This window comes from Trematomus bernacchii, unplaced genomic scaffold (genome assembly GCF_902827165.1).
Source record: "Trematomus bernacchii unplaced genomic scaffold, fTreBer1.1, whole genome shotgun sequence".
Taxonomy (NCBI): Eukaryota; Metazoa; Chordata; class Actinopteri; order Perciformes; family Nototheniidae; genus Trematomus; species Trematomus bernacchii.
In genome coordinates, this window is record NW_022987899.1 from 4,872,888 (window position 1) to 4,888,602 (window position 15,715).

Sequence of the window (15,715 nt, forward strand, 5' to 3'; positions counted from 1 at the left end):
CCTGTGTGACATTTTGTGAGTGCTGCTGTGTCAGATTCAGGAGTCACGTCCCAGCGAAGGATTCGACACCTGGTGCACTTTTGTTTCATGACAGCAGATGGGAAAACCTTTGATTTTCATCCCCTGGGTCATTGTCCTCTGCTGTATCAGATCATACGGAGGGGCGAGAGGAAGGAAAGGTGGTGAGTAACTAAAGTGATTTTAAAAGTTGTTTATGGCTATACAAAAAGCAGTGAGCATTAGGCACCTGACCGTTCTTATTAAATAAATAACAACTTGCTGTTGTTCTCAACATTATTTTAGGCAGGAATACATTTATGAATATTTTATACAATTTGTAGCAAAGTCTTTTTAAGGGGGAGATATTATTGAAAGATGCATGCAACGCCACTATGTTTGATTTTGAATGTAGATTTAAGCTATTCATTATTTTCCAGATCTAAAGCATGTTGTTTTTACCGGAAATCAAATGATCATATATGATCATTTGCTATCATATAATGGTGATAGATAGCACACTTTGTATTTAGCTTTTCCCATCATTTTTCAAGATAATTTGCTGTTTGTAGATTGCATGTTAATCTCATTGTTTTTCATAGATACAGTGACCTTTCACGCTGCAAATGAGGATCTTAATCACTGTCATCTGAAAGGACAGACTGCATTGTTGATGTTCATTGCAGCTAACAACAGCCTGATACAAAGGTGCACAAGGAGAGACTTGATACAAAATAGAATTGTCTTATATACTTTAGCACTTAAACGAATGGAGAACAAAATAAGCAATGTGAGCGTTAGTGTATTAATCCTACAGGCTGTTCTTTTGCCAAGGAGGCACAGTTGTGTTGCTGGTGCAGCTATGCAACACCAACACTATGCTTTATGCTTTTTAAATAGTTTACACAAAGTAGGACAACCAACACTTCTCCAAAGGGATGAACAAATTCTCAGAAACAAAAAACCTGGCCTTAGCCGATGATGTGACAACGACTTGTGTATAATTGAAATGGAAAATACACAACACCTTGTAAACTGGGGGTCCCATTCTTCAGAATTAATGTTTATTAATAAACTACACTTTAATCACATACATGAATTTGTAACCACAGTATTGCGTTGCTGGAACATACCTCTTGACTGCTTCTCGATAATGACAAGACAGTGTGACATTATTGATCCCTGTGGTCAGTGCAGCAGCAGATTCAGCATGCTTAACACAGCAATCACATAACTGAACATAGATTAGCATATTAAGACGGCGAGATGAGGAGCAGCTCTTTTAGCCTGGGTCAGGCTGCTGGCCAACCTGCTGCATTTGCAGATGGATTGTTTTCAAAGACCATCCCACGCACTCTCGCTCTGTTTTTTTAGCTACCACCGCCCAGGCATCAGCTTGATTTTGCTCTGGGGGATTTAAGTGTTTGCTTTATTTTTCCTTTGGACAACCCCAATCATTTGTTATGCACACGTTGTTGTATTTCTCTCTTAAAGGACTTTTTGTTTCCAGTGTGGGGATTTGATTTTAAAGGGGACCTATCATGCAAAATGCACTTTTGTACGTCTTTTATACATGAATATGTGTCCCCGGTGTTCCAGGGAACTCACCAAGTGTCAGAAAACACAACCCTCTCTATTTTCCTCCATACCCAAATCTCTAAAAAAGGGGCTGTAACGGATCTGATAAAAACTGATCCAGATTTGAACACTGTCCTGACGTCAGGACCAGTGGCGGCCGGTCCATAGGGGCGCTAGGGGCGCCGCCCCACCTCTTCCCATATTGAAAAAAAAATAAATAAATAATAATTAAAATTAAAATAAAAAAAAAAAAAAATGTTTAAAAAAATATATATGTTTTTATTTTTATTTTTAATGAACAAGGTAAATATTATATAATTGGTATCAGTAAAATGTATAATCTACAATAAAATCTCGTTTAAAATTGTGTTACGATGTCTAAAGTTACTGATAAGTCACATGTTTCCTGCCTGGACTTGCCCATGCACCTTCTCTCGTCTGGGCGCTAAGAGAGGAGCCTTCAACCAGTGCAGCAGCAGCCACCAGCAGCTGACTGTTGCTATCTGTAACGTGTAAACTATGCCGCGAAAATATAATTTCAGCCAATCAGCGTCGTCAAAGATGACGGTCACCGGGCGCCAATGTCAGCGCCCAGTGCAGTCTGTGAGTAGTTTGGACAGTGACTCGTATCCGGTTGACGCAGTAGTTGATGAGGATGGCTTCGTGTGCAGGTGGAGTCTCCGGACCTCGGTCCCCGGCTAATTCTGTTCAAGAGCTAATCTCCAATCCTTTCGAAAGGAGAAGTTTGGCAGATAAATTGTTGCTTAAAGACCTTGCACCGGACCAACCCGATTTGAATATATCGCAGCAATCTCGTGAAAAAGACAACATTTATACACGAGGCTTAGTAGCTGGTACACAGGAAAGGCTTGGCTAGCTGGATGCAAACAGGTAAATGCTGTCTTTTGTTTCCCATGCTTGGATATCACTTTATATGTAGAGAGGAGGTTTCCCATGGTTGTTAGAAGTTTATTAATAAGTGGGCATTTATCACAGAAGTGATTGTTCTGTCTCCACGTTTGTTGCATTGTCTGTGATGTATTTTCCAACGGTTATAGCTCCTGTTCTGTCCCAGCAACACTACACGGTTTGCAGCTCCACCACATTTTTGGTTTATCTTCGGTGTCGCTTAAAATCTGCTTCCCATCGGACTAAAACCTCCACGTAATCTGAAGACAGATACTTGAAGTTATTTAAACCTTTTGCAAACTTTATGTTCTTTCTTGCTCTAGCCTTGCCAGTTACATTGTACATAACACATATATTATCATTATGCTAACTGGTTGTTCGTGTTAGACGATGTAGCTTTTTCATTTCTGAGTTATTGCTATATGTAAATAAGCCTGTTTGTAAATAATCCTCAGAGAAACAAAGAAAAAACACAATTTATGACATTTTGTGCTGTGGTTATTTTTTTAAATTGCATTTATTCACAGTTCAGTTTGAAATGCTGTAGTGACTTGTATTGAACCACTTAAATATTTATAATTAATGCTACTGAAAAGATGCTATTAATTTTATATCTCACATGCAGTTCACTGTAAAGCTACTTGGTGAAGGTGTTGGTTCATAAAACATGAACAGTTTTAAGAAAGAAAAAAACAGACCAGTTCTGAGAACACAAATTCCTGGTAAAGTAGTAGATGTTCAGGTTGATAAATAATATTTTCCACACTGAAGATTATGGAGGTATTGATCAGTCTTCTCATATTTTTAAGCCTCGATTTCTCCTTTCCCCCCCCCTCTAACATCACCAGAAGTCATCATTTAAGGGGTCATTTCTCGAAAAAAATTTCCGGGGGACCCCCCGGGTAGGTCACTTACGGTACGTCAAGAGCCCCACCAAAAAAAAAGACCACCGGCCGCCACTGGTCAGGACGGTGGCGCTACGGCTATTGGGCCAACTCCACCAATCAGGAGGAGACAGCCACGGCCATTGCCGTTCGAAAGCGCTAGAGACGCTGTAGTACATATATGCCAGGCCTGTAGGTGGTGCTATTCTCACAGAATCAGCCCTTGCAAAAACAGAGCTAACATTTTTCAAATTGAGCGAAATGAGGCATGGCTAAAATGCATGATCTGTTTGGTATTTTTTTTTTTTTTAAGTATAAATATGCCTTATATAGGTATGGTCCTACACTATATTATTAAAATATAGCATGATAGGTCCACTTTAAGTGATTTCCCCCTTGATGTTAATGACAAGAACCTTTTTTATCAGAAACATAATTTGTTGAAACAAAATAAATAATCAAATGAAGATGGGTCACAAAGGAACGTTTTGGGGGAAAACATGACTCAGAAGAATAGCTAATGCTCCTCTAGTATGGATTCTATATCAATGGACCAGAATACAGTGACTCACTATCTACGTCACTTATTTGCTTGGTTTGTCTGAATAAAATGAATGACTACATAAAAAAGAGTAAAGGGTAAATTATTGGCTTTTTTTTAGAACAAGACATACATCTATGAGATTATTAAAACTCTTGTCATTGTCTCTTATTCTGCTAATCAGCAATTTAATTAACTTACAATTACCGCTCTTATCTGGTGACTGAGCCATACCATATGTTTCACAAAATGTTCACACTCATCATTGCGTTTTACCTTTAATTCTTCACCTATCTGTAATTCGGAGCTAAGAGAAATCTTGGGAATAAGTCAGTCGGTCCACTTGAGCCAGACACTTATCTCTGGTAGTGATTCCAGTAAAGTGATCTGGTGGGGGACAGTGAGCTGGCAGCTGTATGAATGTGCATAGCTGGAGTAAAGCGGGGCAGTGCCGAGAAAGACTATGCATACTCAGCAGAACCCTTTATGATTACTGCCTCTGTGTCATACAGTCTGCTATTGAACATGATGACACGTAGTGATGATGAAGCACAGCCAAGGAACGCTGCTAGATGTTCCTGTGTGGCAGCAGCGACCACCGGGAAGGCTCAGCGGTGCAGGTTAATGATTTCTCCCTCAGTGAACCTGATGTGGAATAATCCTGTAAGAGAGAAGAATAGCATAGCACAACCCCTCAGGACGCTGCCCCCTTCCTCTCCCCTCCATCCATCCCTCTCTCTGTCTATGCTCCTGCTCTCCATCCCTCCCTCCATCCTCATTGTGTCTGTAGCTCGCCGGTGTCAGAGCGGGGGTGGGGGGACTTTTCTGTCACCACAATGAGTGTGTATTATGAAAGACAAATACAGCGTGTGGGTGTTTGCATGAGCATGCACCTCCAAGCCTCACTGTACAGTAATGGTTTTAAATGTAGCTGTGGGGATTATGCATGGCCTCTCATTAAATTACACTGTGGGCATAAAGGGAGAAAAAGAGGAAGACAGAAAGAGAGGCAGTTTGCTTTGCGTGCCACACCCGGCCCTCATGCTTCTCCTCCTACCTTCATCCCTTCCTCTCCCTCTCTCGCATACTCCTCCTCTGCTCTTCTAGTCTATCTGCTGGTGTTTCCATGAGAACAGAGCGCGCTGGGTATGAGGGGGGTTGCGGGTGACGTGTCCTAAGAGCACAGAGTGAGTGTTTGTGTATGTGCGTGCGTGCATTCGCCTTGCAATCATCACTGCTCTCTTTCACACGTACTTCCTGGCTAGCGATGCTGCCGGCTGAGCCAGAAAACATGCTTCTGGCATGTTGGTGGCAATTTGGGCTCAGAGCACACAGACTCATGTGACTGAACAGAGATCCAGAGAGTGTATAACACAGTAGTCTAGAGAGCCTCAGCAATAAGAGGAGGCGACTTATTGGCCTTTTTTAATTACAGAAAAAGACACCTTTTATATGTGAGAAATGGGAGGGGATGAAACAAAGGCTGGGAGAAACACAAATTAAAAAAGACATTCAAAAAAGGATGCATCAGAGCAGAAATTGGAGGTGTCCAGTCAGTCAGTGAGCGAGAGCCTTTTTAGGGTGGGGCCGCAGCTTTTGCTAGAGCTAGGCTGAAAGAGAGGAGGGGGAGGAGGAGGAGGGTGAGAAGATGTAGAAGAGAGGAGTGCTGATCTAAAAGAGGTGGGGGGGTTCATCACTGTGCAAGAAGAAGAGGAGGAGGAGAAAAAGGAAGAGGAGGGGGGATAGTGTGAAGGGAAGAGGGGAGGAGAGAGGGATGGAGGGAGAGGGGAAGGGAGGGGTTTAAAGGGTGGGCTTGTAGTCATTGTCAGGCTGCGAGTAAGAGAGAGAGAGAGAGAGAGGTGCGCCCAGGCAGACCGACTGAAGAGCGTGTGTGTGCAAACTGGGATGTGTAAATGCACTCGGCGACTTAGCTGTTAATACAGCCAGAAAGAGAGCGAGAGAGAGAGAGAGTGTGTGTGTGCACGAAAGCGAGAGAGAGGGCGAGAGAGAAGAAGTGAAAAGGGAAGAAAGAAGCAGAGAAGAAAAAAGGGAGGATACAACAACTACAACTATGCTGTGCTGCATAAGAAGAACCAAACCGGTAAACTGCTATGAATTGCTTTTATCACTATTTTCCCTTCTGTTTCTTAATGACAAAATGATGAATCTCAACTCTGAACTTTGTGACTGTTGGCTTGGAGTCAGATCAGTGTGCTTGAAGAGGGATTAGAGGACATGTTGGTGTAATTTGCTTTGGCCTAGCTTGTCTTCATAGAAGTCTATCCACAGAGCCCAGACACGCCTAGTTAATGTGATTATCCCGCATGAATGGATGTTGCTACAATGCCTCCCAGACCTCACACTGTACTTGAAGAGCGAGGCACAAGACTGTAACTCGATCTTGGGCAACCCGGCATTCCCTTGTATTGATCATGCACTTGACAAAAGTGAAAGATTATTGAAAAGCACTTGATAGATTCTGTATCGTCTCTGAAATGCTCCCTTATATCTCCAGGAGCTGCACAGGAACTCTAACTAATCTACCTTTCTTAATGATGATTCATATTCAGCCTGTACTCTTAATTGATGGCTAAAATGTATCGTTTGTACTTCTGTTATTTTGAGCAGAAATGGGTGACACAGGAAAGTACATTTCCACAGAGAGGAAAAAAAGGGTGGGGTAGGGATTGTGTGAGCAGCACCATCATGTCAGTGGCCTCAGGGGGATACAATGGGAATAAATGAGTCTAAATGGATTATCACAGCCCTCCAGCTGTATAAGTGGATGTTGTCAATTGAGGGTACTATGAAGTGTGCTCTCATTTAAAGGGTGTGAAAGGCTGCTGTTTGGGAGTGTATAATAACCCATGGCTATTCTCAGTGGAAGAGGAGAATATTAAAAAAAGAAGGTGTTGCATGGAAGCAGGTGAGTGGAGAAGAAGGTACTCTCCTGTGTTTCACTCTGTAATTCAGTAGCAGTCATTATTATTTGTTCAGCGCCGGTTTCCTGCTATTATCTCAGACTGATTTTGATTTTATCGGACTCATATCACGCTGGATGCTGATGCCACTTGATTGCTTCTTAAATGTTATCTGGGATGAGTCATATAAGCTCTGGCAAGGAGGGAAGAGAGAGAGAAAAGGAAGCAAGGCTTGCCAGTTGCAGGAGGAGCATGCTGCAGAGAGGCAGGCGGGCAGGGAGAGAACGAGCGGCAGGGTGGAGTGTAGCTGGTGCACATGGAGGTATGGGGGGGATGGAAGAGAGGTGGTGAGCGAAGGAAACCTGGTGGGTAAAGAAGCAGAGGTGGAAAAAAAAAAAGGATCAGAATCAGGGAGGGAGGTTGCACGGTATGGGGGAAGGTAGGGAGAGGCAGGCATGCAGCAAAGCAGAAAGGCAACGAGGGAGCTGGATGGTAGCTACAACCGTCAAGAAATGTGGTGGTGACATAGCGGGGGATGATGTTAGAGAAGGGTAGCGAGCGCAAAGGTGAGAAAGATCAAAAGAAAGGAAGCCGGCGCGCTGCAGCCATGTGGGTGAGGCACCGGGCTTTCCCACAGAGCAATGTCACTGCATCGAGCGTGCGCCTCAAAGGAGAAAATATCCTCCTGCCTTCTGCTTTCGAGGAGCAGAGGCATACATTCATCGAGACACACTCCGATATCTTCATGGATGGATGAGCAAAGAGCATGGTTCAGTTTTTTTTAATGTGGCAGTATTGCTGTGGGTGCTGCCATTGTGGAGTGTTAAGTGCTGTCTCCACCATGGGAGTGGCTACTAGCGCTTGATTTAGTAGCCCTTGCTGCTAGCTTTGTCTGTAGTTTTATGCCGTTTTAGAGCAGAATTCAACACCCCAGAAGAGGCTCCCTCTCCTCTCCCCAGGGAAGATCAAGGATCAAGTTCTTCGAGGCCCATCTTGTCTCAGATCTTACTACCTCCCCACAATTGTCATTCCTAATGTAAACCACTACTTCAAATCCCACCCAGATCTGCTTTTCTCCAGCTCCGCCCCAAATCCATCCCTAGTCCTCTTTCTAGCACTAGGACCGAACCCTCGTGACCCCTCTTTTGACTTACGCTTAAATAATTCTAGACCATAATAAAGACCAAGTCTGCTATCTCAAATATGATTCTCTCTGCTCATTCTCTCTCTCCCCATGCACTCCAATCCCTTTCTCCCAGAGCCTAGCTTCGGCCGTGGTAGCGGCCACAGCCCATATTTTAATATTCCCCCAGCGCTATGTCCAACCCTTACTCCCACTTGTCCACTAGCTCTCCTCAGCCCACCTGCCCCATCCCCTTTGAAATCAGTGGCAATTGTAGAGCCTTTGTTCAGGCAGAGTCATTGTAATTGAATTAAAGGCTGCTCCAGAGGACATAATGACGCCGGCATATGGCCGCTTATTAGTTGCCATGGAGCATCTTTTGCAGGTCCATCGTAAAAGATCGTAACAACGCTCATCAAATCACTGTCAAAGAAGAGAGAGAGGGAGAGAGAGAGATGGTGAGCGGGGGCTCTGGCAGTCACCACCTGAGCCCCCCTCTCCTCATCTGCAGGAGATAGCCGGCTAAAAGGGTGTGGTGCTACGCCGAGTCTGTGTGTGTGTGTGTGTGTGTGTGTCGATGTGTGAGAGAATGAGTGGGTAGCAGTTTGCTCAGTGAGAGAGAGAGAGTGAAAGACGGCAGCGAGAGAAAGAAGGAGAGGGAGATATTCAGCATTTGCAGACAGCAGCTAGTCTTAGGTCTTTGGTGTCTGGAGTGTGTTCCTGCAGAAAAGCAGACATCCATTGAAATCATGCTGGGATTTTCAGGAGAGAGTTGTCATTGCAGGAACTCGAGTGCCACCAGCTAGGTAGCTAATATCTCACTGACTGCTGAGAACTCTGGTTTTATGACAAATGTTTCGGGTGTTTTAAATTTGATTAAAATCAGACAATTAAAATTTCTATTATTACTTAAAATATCAGGATCCATTTACATAAATCTTAAAAAATAACATTTTATAGTGATATGATTCAGAAGCTGCACCTGTTGGGTTTGTGATAAAAGGGCCTTTGCAAAGCTTCCCCATTATAAATACAAATATTACCTTTAATATTTCTCTCCCCTCTTGCTGCCAACATTCAGTACATGGCAGGCAGAGCTGCGAGGTGAAAAGCGTGTCTCCTGCTTGAATGGATAATAGAAAAAAACAAGAAAACATGAATATATATACGCGTGGTGTGTGCATTAGTGTGTGATGTGGTTCTGAGGTAATTCAACCAGCATAAACCACACCACTCCATCGTGTCTTCCCCAGTTTCCCCTCCCTTCGCCTCCTCCCCCCTCGTGAAAATAAGTCCCTAATGACACCGGCAATGAGGCATTGGGAAGGTGGTGGAATTTTACTGTGTGTCACCATTGGGGGATGGTGTGTGTGAGTGTGTGTGGTTATGGATTTGTCGGTAAGGCCATCGACTCGGGTGTGGTTCTCACGACAGCTGGTGCCCACCTAAGGACAGAGACAGACAGAGCGAGCGCACACACTGCAGCTGATACACAAAGCTAAAATTAACACATTCAGCTGTCAGATCAGATTGTATTAAACATATTTTTCGCATCTGAATGTTTTACCTTTTAAAGACGGGAAAGACAGAAGAGTTTTGTTAGGCCTATGTACATTTAAATTCCGAACATGAAGATGCAACTCATTATTTGTCACCTACACACTGTCCTATAGCAAGCTTTTAATGTTGCTACATCATACTGGAGCTCTTATAATTGCTTATTGCATAATCATGCAAAACAAAAAGCACTTTTGTACTGCAAACATTCCTCTTTTAGCTGTGTAATAAAACGGTTTTGAGTGGTTAATGAAGAGTATCTATGGTTACCAGAAAGACCATATGCCAAGAGAAAAACTCTGCAGGCTAATTGTAATAATTTATTTGATTAACCTGATAATGCAAATATGTTGCCTCACTGCTAATTGTTCAAGGTAGAGTTGAAACAGTCGTGCTGTGAAGACTTAAATGAGTGTACCTTGTGGTGTGCAGTACCTTTGGGAGGTGCCGCTGTATTTATGAATGAAAATGTGTGCCGCACAGACACCGAGTGGAAAAGAGCCTGCAGGAGGGTACGTGACCAGGGTTCAGTGAACAGTTAATGAGGAATTCTTAAAAGATTTTCAATAATGTTCTGTTAAGATAATACAAGATTTGAATTTAGCAACTAACTCAATCATTAACCACTTTACATTATATATCACAGCATAATAAGTGTGATATGACAGGTCAAATACTGAATCTTATGCTTAACGAAGAAAGACTACAGCAGTCAGAAAATCATGGCGCATTCAAATTCAAATGACCATGCTATGATTTTGGCCAATCCAGGATGGTGATCTTTTTCCCCGTGATCTTACACTGATATGAGATCACCTGGCACTCTGCTGGTATTTTATTACATTTACACTCGTACACACCCAGATCTCTAAAGTGGATGACATACCCTCTGTTCCAAAAGTGATGTCATTTCCCATATTCCCAAACACCCTCATCCATCACTTTCTTTCTGTCTGACTCACTGTATGAAGCCAGTAAGTAATTCTATTTAAAATTAAGTGCCTGGGTCAATCTTTCGGCAATTGTAAGCACCCATTACATCAGACATGGTCAAAGCCCACTCAGTTACCAGAGACCTGCATGCATAATATCAAGAGCAGAGGGTGTGCCGCTAGTGATTTGTCTCCACATTGTCTATCTGTTCTAATAGTAGGACACTTGCAAACATTTATGTCAACACATAGTAGGTGATTGTAAGGTAAACAGCTTCAGTTCATCTTTTCATAAATCACCATTTTTAGGGCGCAGTTTATAGCCTCTGCTATCCCTCTCACAGCCAGCGGTACCAAGCTGTTTTTTTAATACTACATTGCGCAAAATTGCTTCAGGAAGAGGTTGTATATTAAGAATTGCAGGAAGGCCTAAGGCAGGATTTACGTCCTGAACCCTGGATGAGGGTGGAGGAGGTGAATATACCAACACAGCTGCACCTTGGCCTCTCTACTCCAATATTGGACTGACACACTGACCCTGAAGAAGACATGTTGGTTGAGGGCCTATGGCTCTTAAATCATGTCACACAGATGTGATTGCTCACCCAGGCAGCTATCCAAGTCCAACTCATATCCAATATAATCACGCTATTAGAGACAGTAGGTACCAGGAGATAGACTGATGGATATAGCCACTGAAAAACAGACATCTTGAAAACCATTTCCGTTTACATTCACTAACCTTAAAGAAGATGCCACAGTCACGCTAGCATCGACACATATAACCCCCCCCCCCCCCCACCGGCACCGCACCCTGCTGCTGCATCACACACACGGCCCCTCCTTAAGCATCCTGATTGCTCCGTCTGATTTACGAGTTCCTATTGGCACGCTCCCCTGAGGGGTCAGGTGCACTGCCAATCAGGGTGACATATAGTCTTTCATAGCACCAACCAGCAGACAGCGTCGTGATGAGTTAGCACTCTGGTTGTCAAGGTAACCTTTGATGGTTGGGAGGGGTATGGCAGTGAATGCTGAGGAGATTCTCGCAGGCAGCTCGTTCCCTGGCAGCCAGAGACGAAGCCGCAGAAAGCTACTGTACCTAGAGAATAGAGATTGGCTCATTATTTTGGAGAAAGAGCATCAATTTGGAACGCTCACATTTTGCTGTGGACAATTTTGAAGGTATCATTAGAAGCGAAACAGGGGATATTAATGAATGCCGTGGAGAGGGTTCTACGTTTAAGTTTATTTATTCACTAAATCCATTTCAGCACCATTATCAAGAGGACAATATCAAGCTCATGCCTGGATTGAATAACCACAATAAATGCCTAGAGTCATTTGTCACGCTCCAAATCCCAGTGTATCCAATTTATTATGTGCAGACAATCGACCCGCACACACATTACTCCCATGATTCACAATGGCACTAAATCTAATCTTTACAGTATATGAGATGATAAAGTTCTGTAGATCCATTCTTTAGTCACATAAATCACTTGATCCTGACAAAGACTTGATAACTGGGAGGACTAAAAACACTGATTTCACAGTTTTCACATCTTTATCATTTTGCCGACTGATGCTGCACTGCTCGCATGATCTTTGAAAGTTTGATTTGCTTCATGTTGCTTTATCACATTCATTTAAAGTGCACCTTTTAAGCTTTTTATTGGTTGGACTTCTGCTAAAGAATATTTTACTTTGATTTGTTTTCTTATTCATTTTGAATGTACTGATTCATTTTGCTTGCTACTTTCAGTGCTCATCATTCATTCCTTTATTTGATTTGATTTCTTTTCATTAGATTTATATGACTCATAGCACAACCCACTATTTGATGGACAGCTATGGATCCAGTAGCAGAAGGTAATATCATGGAACAACTTTCAATATTACATTGTGTACTTTCCTATTCCTAACCCTGTTCCTCATCCAGTCCTATACGTTTAATTCTAAACCAGTCCTAAAACCCTACCCCAACTTTTCCAAGTCTAAAATTCTCCAGTAATGACTTTAAATACAACACTTTGTACATTCACTAATAAACCCTCTCTCAGCATATCCTTGTCTCTATCTGACTTCTGACCCTTCCACTCATGCCATGTCCTACCTTTCTTTGCCAGCATGATATTTAAGGATGATCATCTCAAGATAAAAACCCCCACAGTAGATTGATTCTTTGCAAATCTTTAGTGTTACAATATATTTTCTTCCTGGTTTCCAGTGGGCTTGCTTGATGGCTTAGAGTAGATGTTTACCGTTTTTTTCTCTTGGCTAGCAGGTGGAGAAGAACGAGGATGCGGACCAGAAGATTGAACAGGATGGCACCACCAACAAACCCGAGGACAAGGCCCACAAGGCTGCCACCAAAATACAGGCTAGCTTCCGCGGACACATAACTAGGAAAAAGATGAAAGACGGAGAGGAAGAGAAGGAGGAAGACAGTCCTGCAGCTGCAGAGGAGGCGACAGAGGGAGGAGAGGAGAAAAAGAAAGTGGAGGGAGAGGAGGCACCTGCTAAGGAGGAGGAAGCTGCAGGAGAGGAGGCCAAGAAGGAGGAGAAGAGCCATGCCAAAAGCCCAGTGGCAGAGAAGCCATCTACTCCTGCAGCTGCTGCTGCTTCTCCTGTAGGAGCAGCCACGTCTCCTGTAGCGGTGGCACCAGCTGCTGCTGCTCCCTCTCCTACGGCTGCCACAGCGCCCTCTGAGCCCCAGAAAGAGGAGCCAAAAGCAGAAGAGAAAGTCGAGGAGAAGCCCAAAGAGGTGGAGGCCCCAGTGGTGGCCGCCAAGAGTCCCACCACAACCACAGCTGAGGAGAAGAAGGAGGAGGAGCCAAGTGAAGAGAAAAAGGAGGAGGCCAGACAAGCCGATGTGCCTGCTGCTGTCAGCCCTATCGCTGAGAAGGAGGAGCCTAACCAAACAAACGATAAACAAGGTATGCAGATTCTAAAAAACATTTTAACTTTGATTCATGCAGTATGATTTATTATAAGAAATAAAATACATGCAAAACATTGGACCAACAATAAGGTTCTCACAACCTCTGAATCAAACACTTAGGTGTGTCCGTGTTTGGAGGCCACCGAGTTCAGAGACAAAAATAATTCCAGACACAATCAACAATCATGAAGCAATTACTTACTGTAACAGATCAAACGACGGGGTATAGGCAAGCCTGTCTGTAGTCTGCTTGGCAGGCACTGCAGGAAATAACTGTTTGTTGAGTCTGTAGAATTTAAAGATCTTTGGCAGTGACCCACCATTCATTGTTAACACAGAGACAGCTCAATATTAGATTAGGCCGCCTTGTATCTCAGCCTTTGCAAGATGGACGCCCCATACTGATGAGGTGAAGATTGGGATAGAAATGCGGGGTTGGAAATTATTAAGCCCATGTTATACAATGGGCTAGTTATAGGATTGTATCAGAGTTATTGTTAAGAAGCAAGGCTGTGCTTATTGAGAAAGCATCATGGATTTTATGAGTCATAAAGTTACCAAGACCAAGATATTGACGTGACTCCTACAGTCATTTATTTCAGGTAAAACATAAATAGTGGTGAAAAAGGATGACCCAATTAAATCATCTCATTCTGCACCTCTGACACCAGTTTATATCTTTTTTAAGTGAACCAGCATTTGACGTCCAATCATAGTGGAAATGTATACCCAAAAAAGAAACTTGAAGGCCATAAAATTACATTATAACATTGATAAAAACAACATCTTGACATTAACTCATATTTCTGGTCCAAGGACTCTCAGACTGGGTCAGACAGGTAGTTAATGGAGCATGCTCAGTCTGGAGTCGATGGGGATGTGAGGACACACGCATGCACACACACACACACACACACACACACACACACACACACACACACACACACACACACACACACACACACACACACACACACACACACACACACACACACACACACACACACACACACACACACACACACACACACACACACACACACAGCAACTGGAGAACTACACGGAAACTAGGTCACCTAGGCAGCACTGTCTCCTGGTTGTCATAGTTACTACCTCGATGGGATAGCTGCCCTGCATGGAGCAGAGCGGGATAACAGGTGCTCTGATTTCAATGAATGATTAATGAAGCCTACTGGTCACGATCCGCACTGGGGAAGCCTGTCATAAACAAACACTACATGACAAAGAAGTGCTAATTAAGAATCCACTGCTGGCCACAGTCTGCTTTACAACATTTGTATTAAATATTCAATATTTAAATCACTTGGTTTAGATTTGTGTAGCGATGATGTGACTGAATTATTTAAGGAGGGTATAATCCAGATTCTTCACCTACTCTAGGATAGTCCGTGTGACTGCCTTTATTTAGTTACATCTGACCAAGTTGTTAACTGTCATAGCATGTCATAGTGCCATAGTGCACTGCATAATATATCACTTTCATACAGGACATATAGCTAAAAATTGCAGTCAAAAAAGGACTACATGGAACATGAAGTATTTAATACCAAGGACATAAAACACATCAGTGATGTTTTCCATGACCGCCTCCACCATCATCCATCAACATTTGAACTTCTTAGATTAAGCTGTAGTGTAATTATTCAATAAATACAAATTGACTATACGTTTATGTAAAAGCAAGGCTTAAAAAGCAAGTCCTCAACAATCGCTCAAATTATGCAATTGTGTCTTCAGATTCAGATGGAGAAAATACCTCAGTTTGGATCCAAAAACACAAGAGGCCCAATATGTTTTTGTCTTTGGTATGCTGAGCGAGCAGCAAAAAGACTGTTAATCACAGGGATCGAAGTGGGATCAAGTGCAGAAACTAAGAACAGTGGTGTTAGAATATATTTTTTAGATAGTAAAAACTCAATCAAACAGCAATATATTGTATGAGTCTACTTTAAATAAAAGCATTTACATGCTTCTATGTTTGAAATGAATATGCAGCAGTCAAGTTAGATTATAATTGGCAGTAATAATCAAATGATTTGCCAGTGGTTTAAAGTGCAGTAAAGAGCACCTTTTCTTCTTTGTTCTTTTGTATTAAATTTGAAGACCTCTGTTTTTTGTTTGAGGGAAGAGTTGGATGTCATCTGCTTCCCTTTCCACTGTTCTGACCACTAGCGGTAGCAAAGACAAAGAAAATTACCAAGGACAAAGCCTTGCAGTACTTTATATTCATATTCATATTGAATAGCTTGTCTTTATATTGATACAAACTAATTGTAACATGAGTGTAGATTAAAATTAGAGGTGAGGT

General features: G+C 42.7%; 1 protein-coding gene across 2 annotated transcripts in view; it reads left to right on the forward strand.

The window, feature by feature from the left end:
* The first annotated feature begins 5,704 nt into the window (after window positions 1–5,704).
* Window positions 5,705–15,715, forward strand: part of gap43 (growth associated protein 43) — a 12,592-nt gene continuing 2,581 nt past the window's right edge. Inside the window, exons 1-2 of one of the 2 annotated variants that reach the window (XM_034114649.1) lie at window positions 5,705–6,010; window positions 12,730–13,381. In XM_034114649.1, coding sequence (XP_033970540.1) covers window positions 5,981–6,010; window positions 12,730–13,381 — 682 coding nt within the window. In that variant the 5' untranslated portion in view covers window positions 5,705–5,980. Of the gene's footprint in view, window positions 6,011–12,726; window positions 13,382–15,715 lie in introns of both variants that reach the window. The other variant, XM_034114648.1, reaches the window with a different exon arrangement.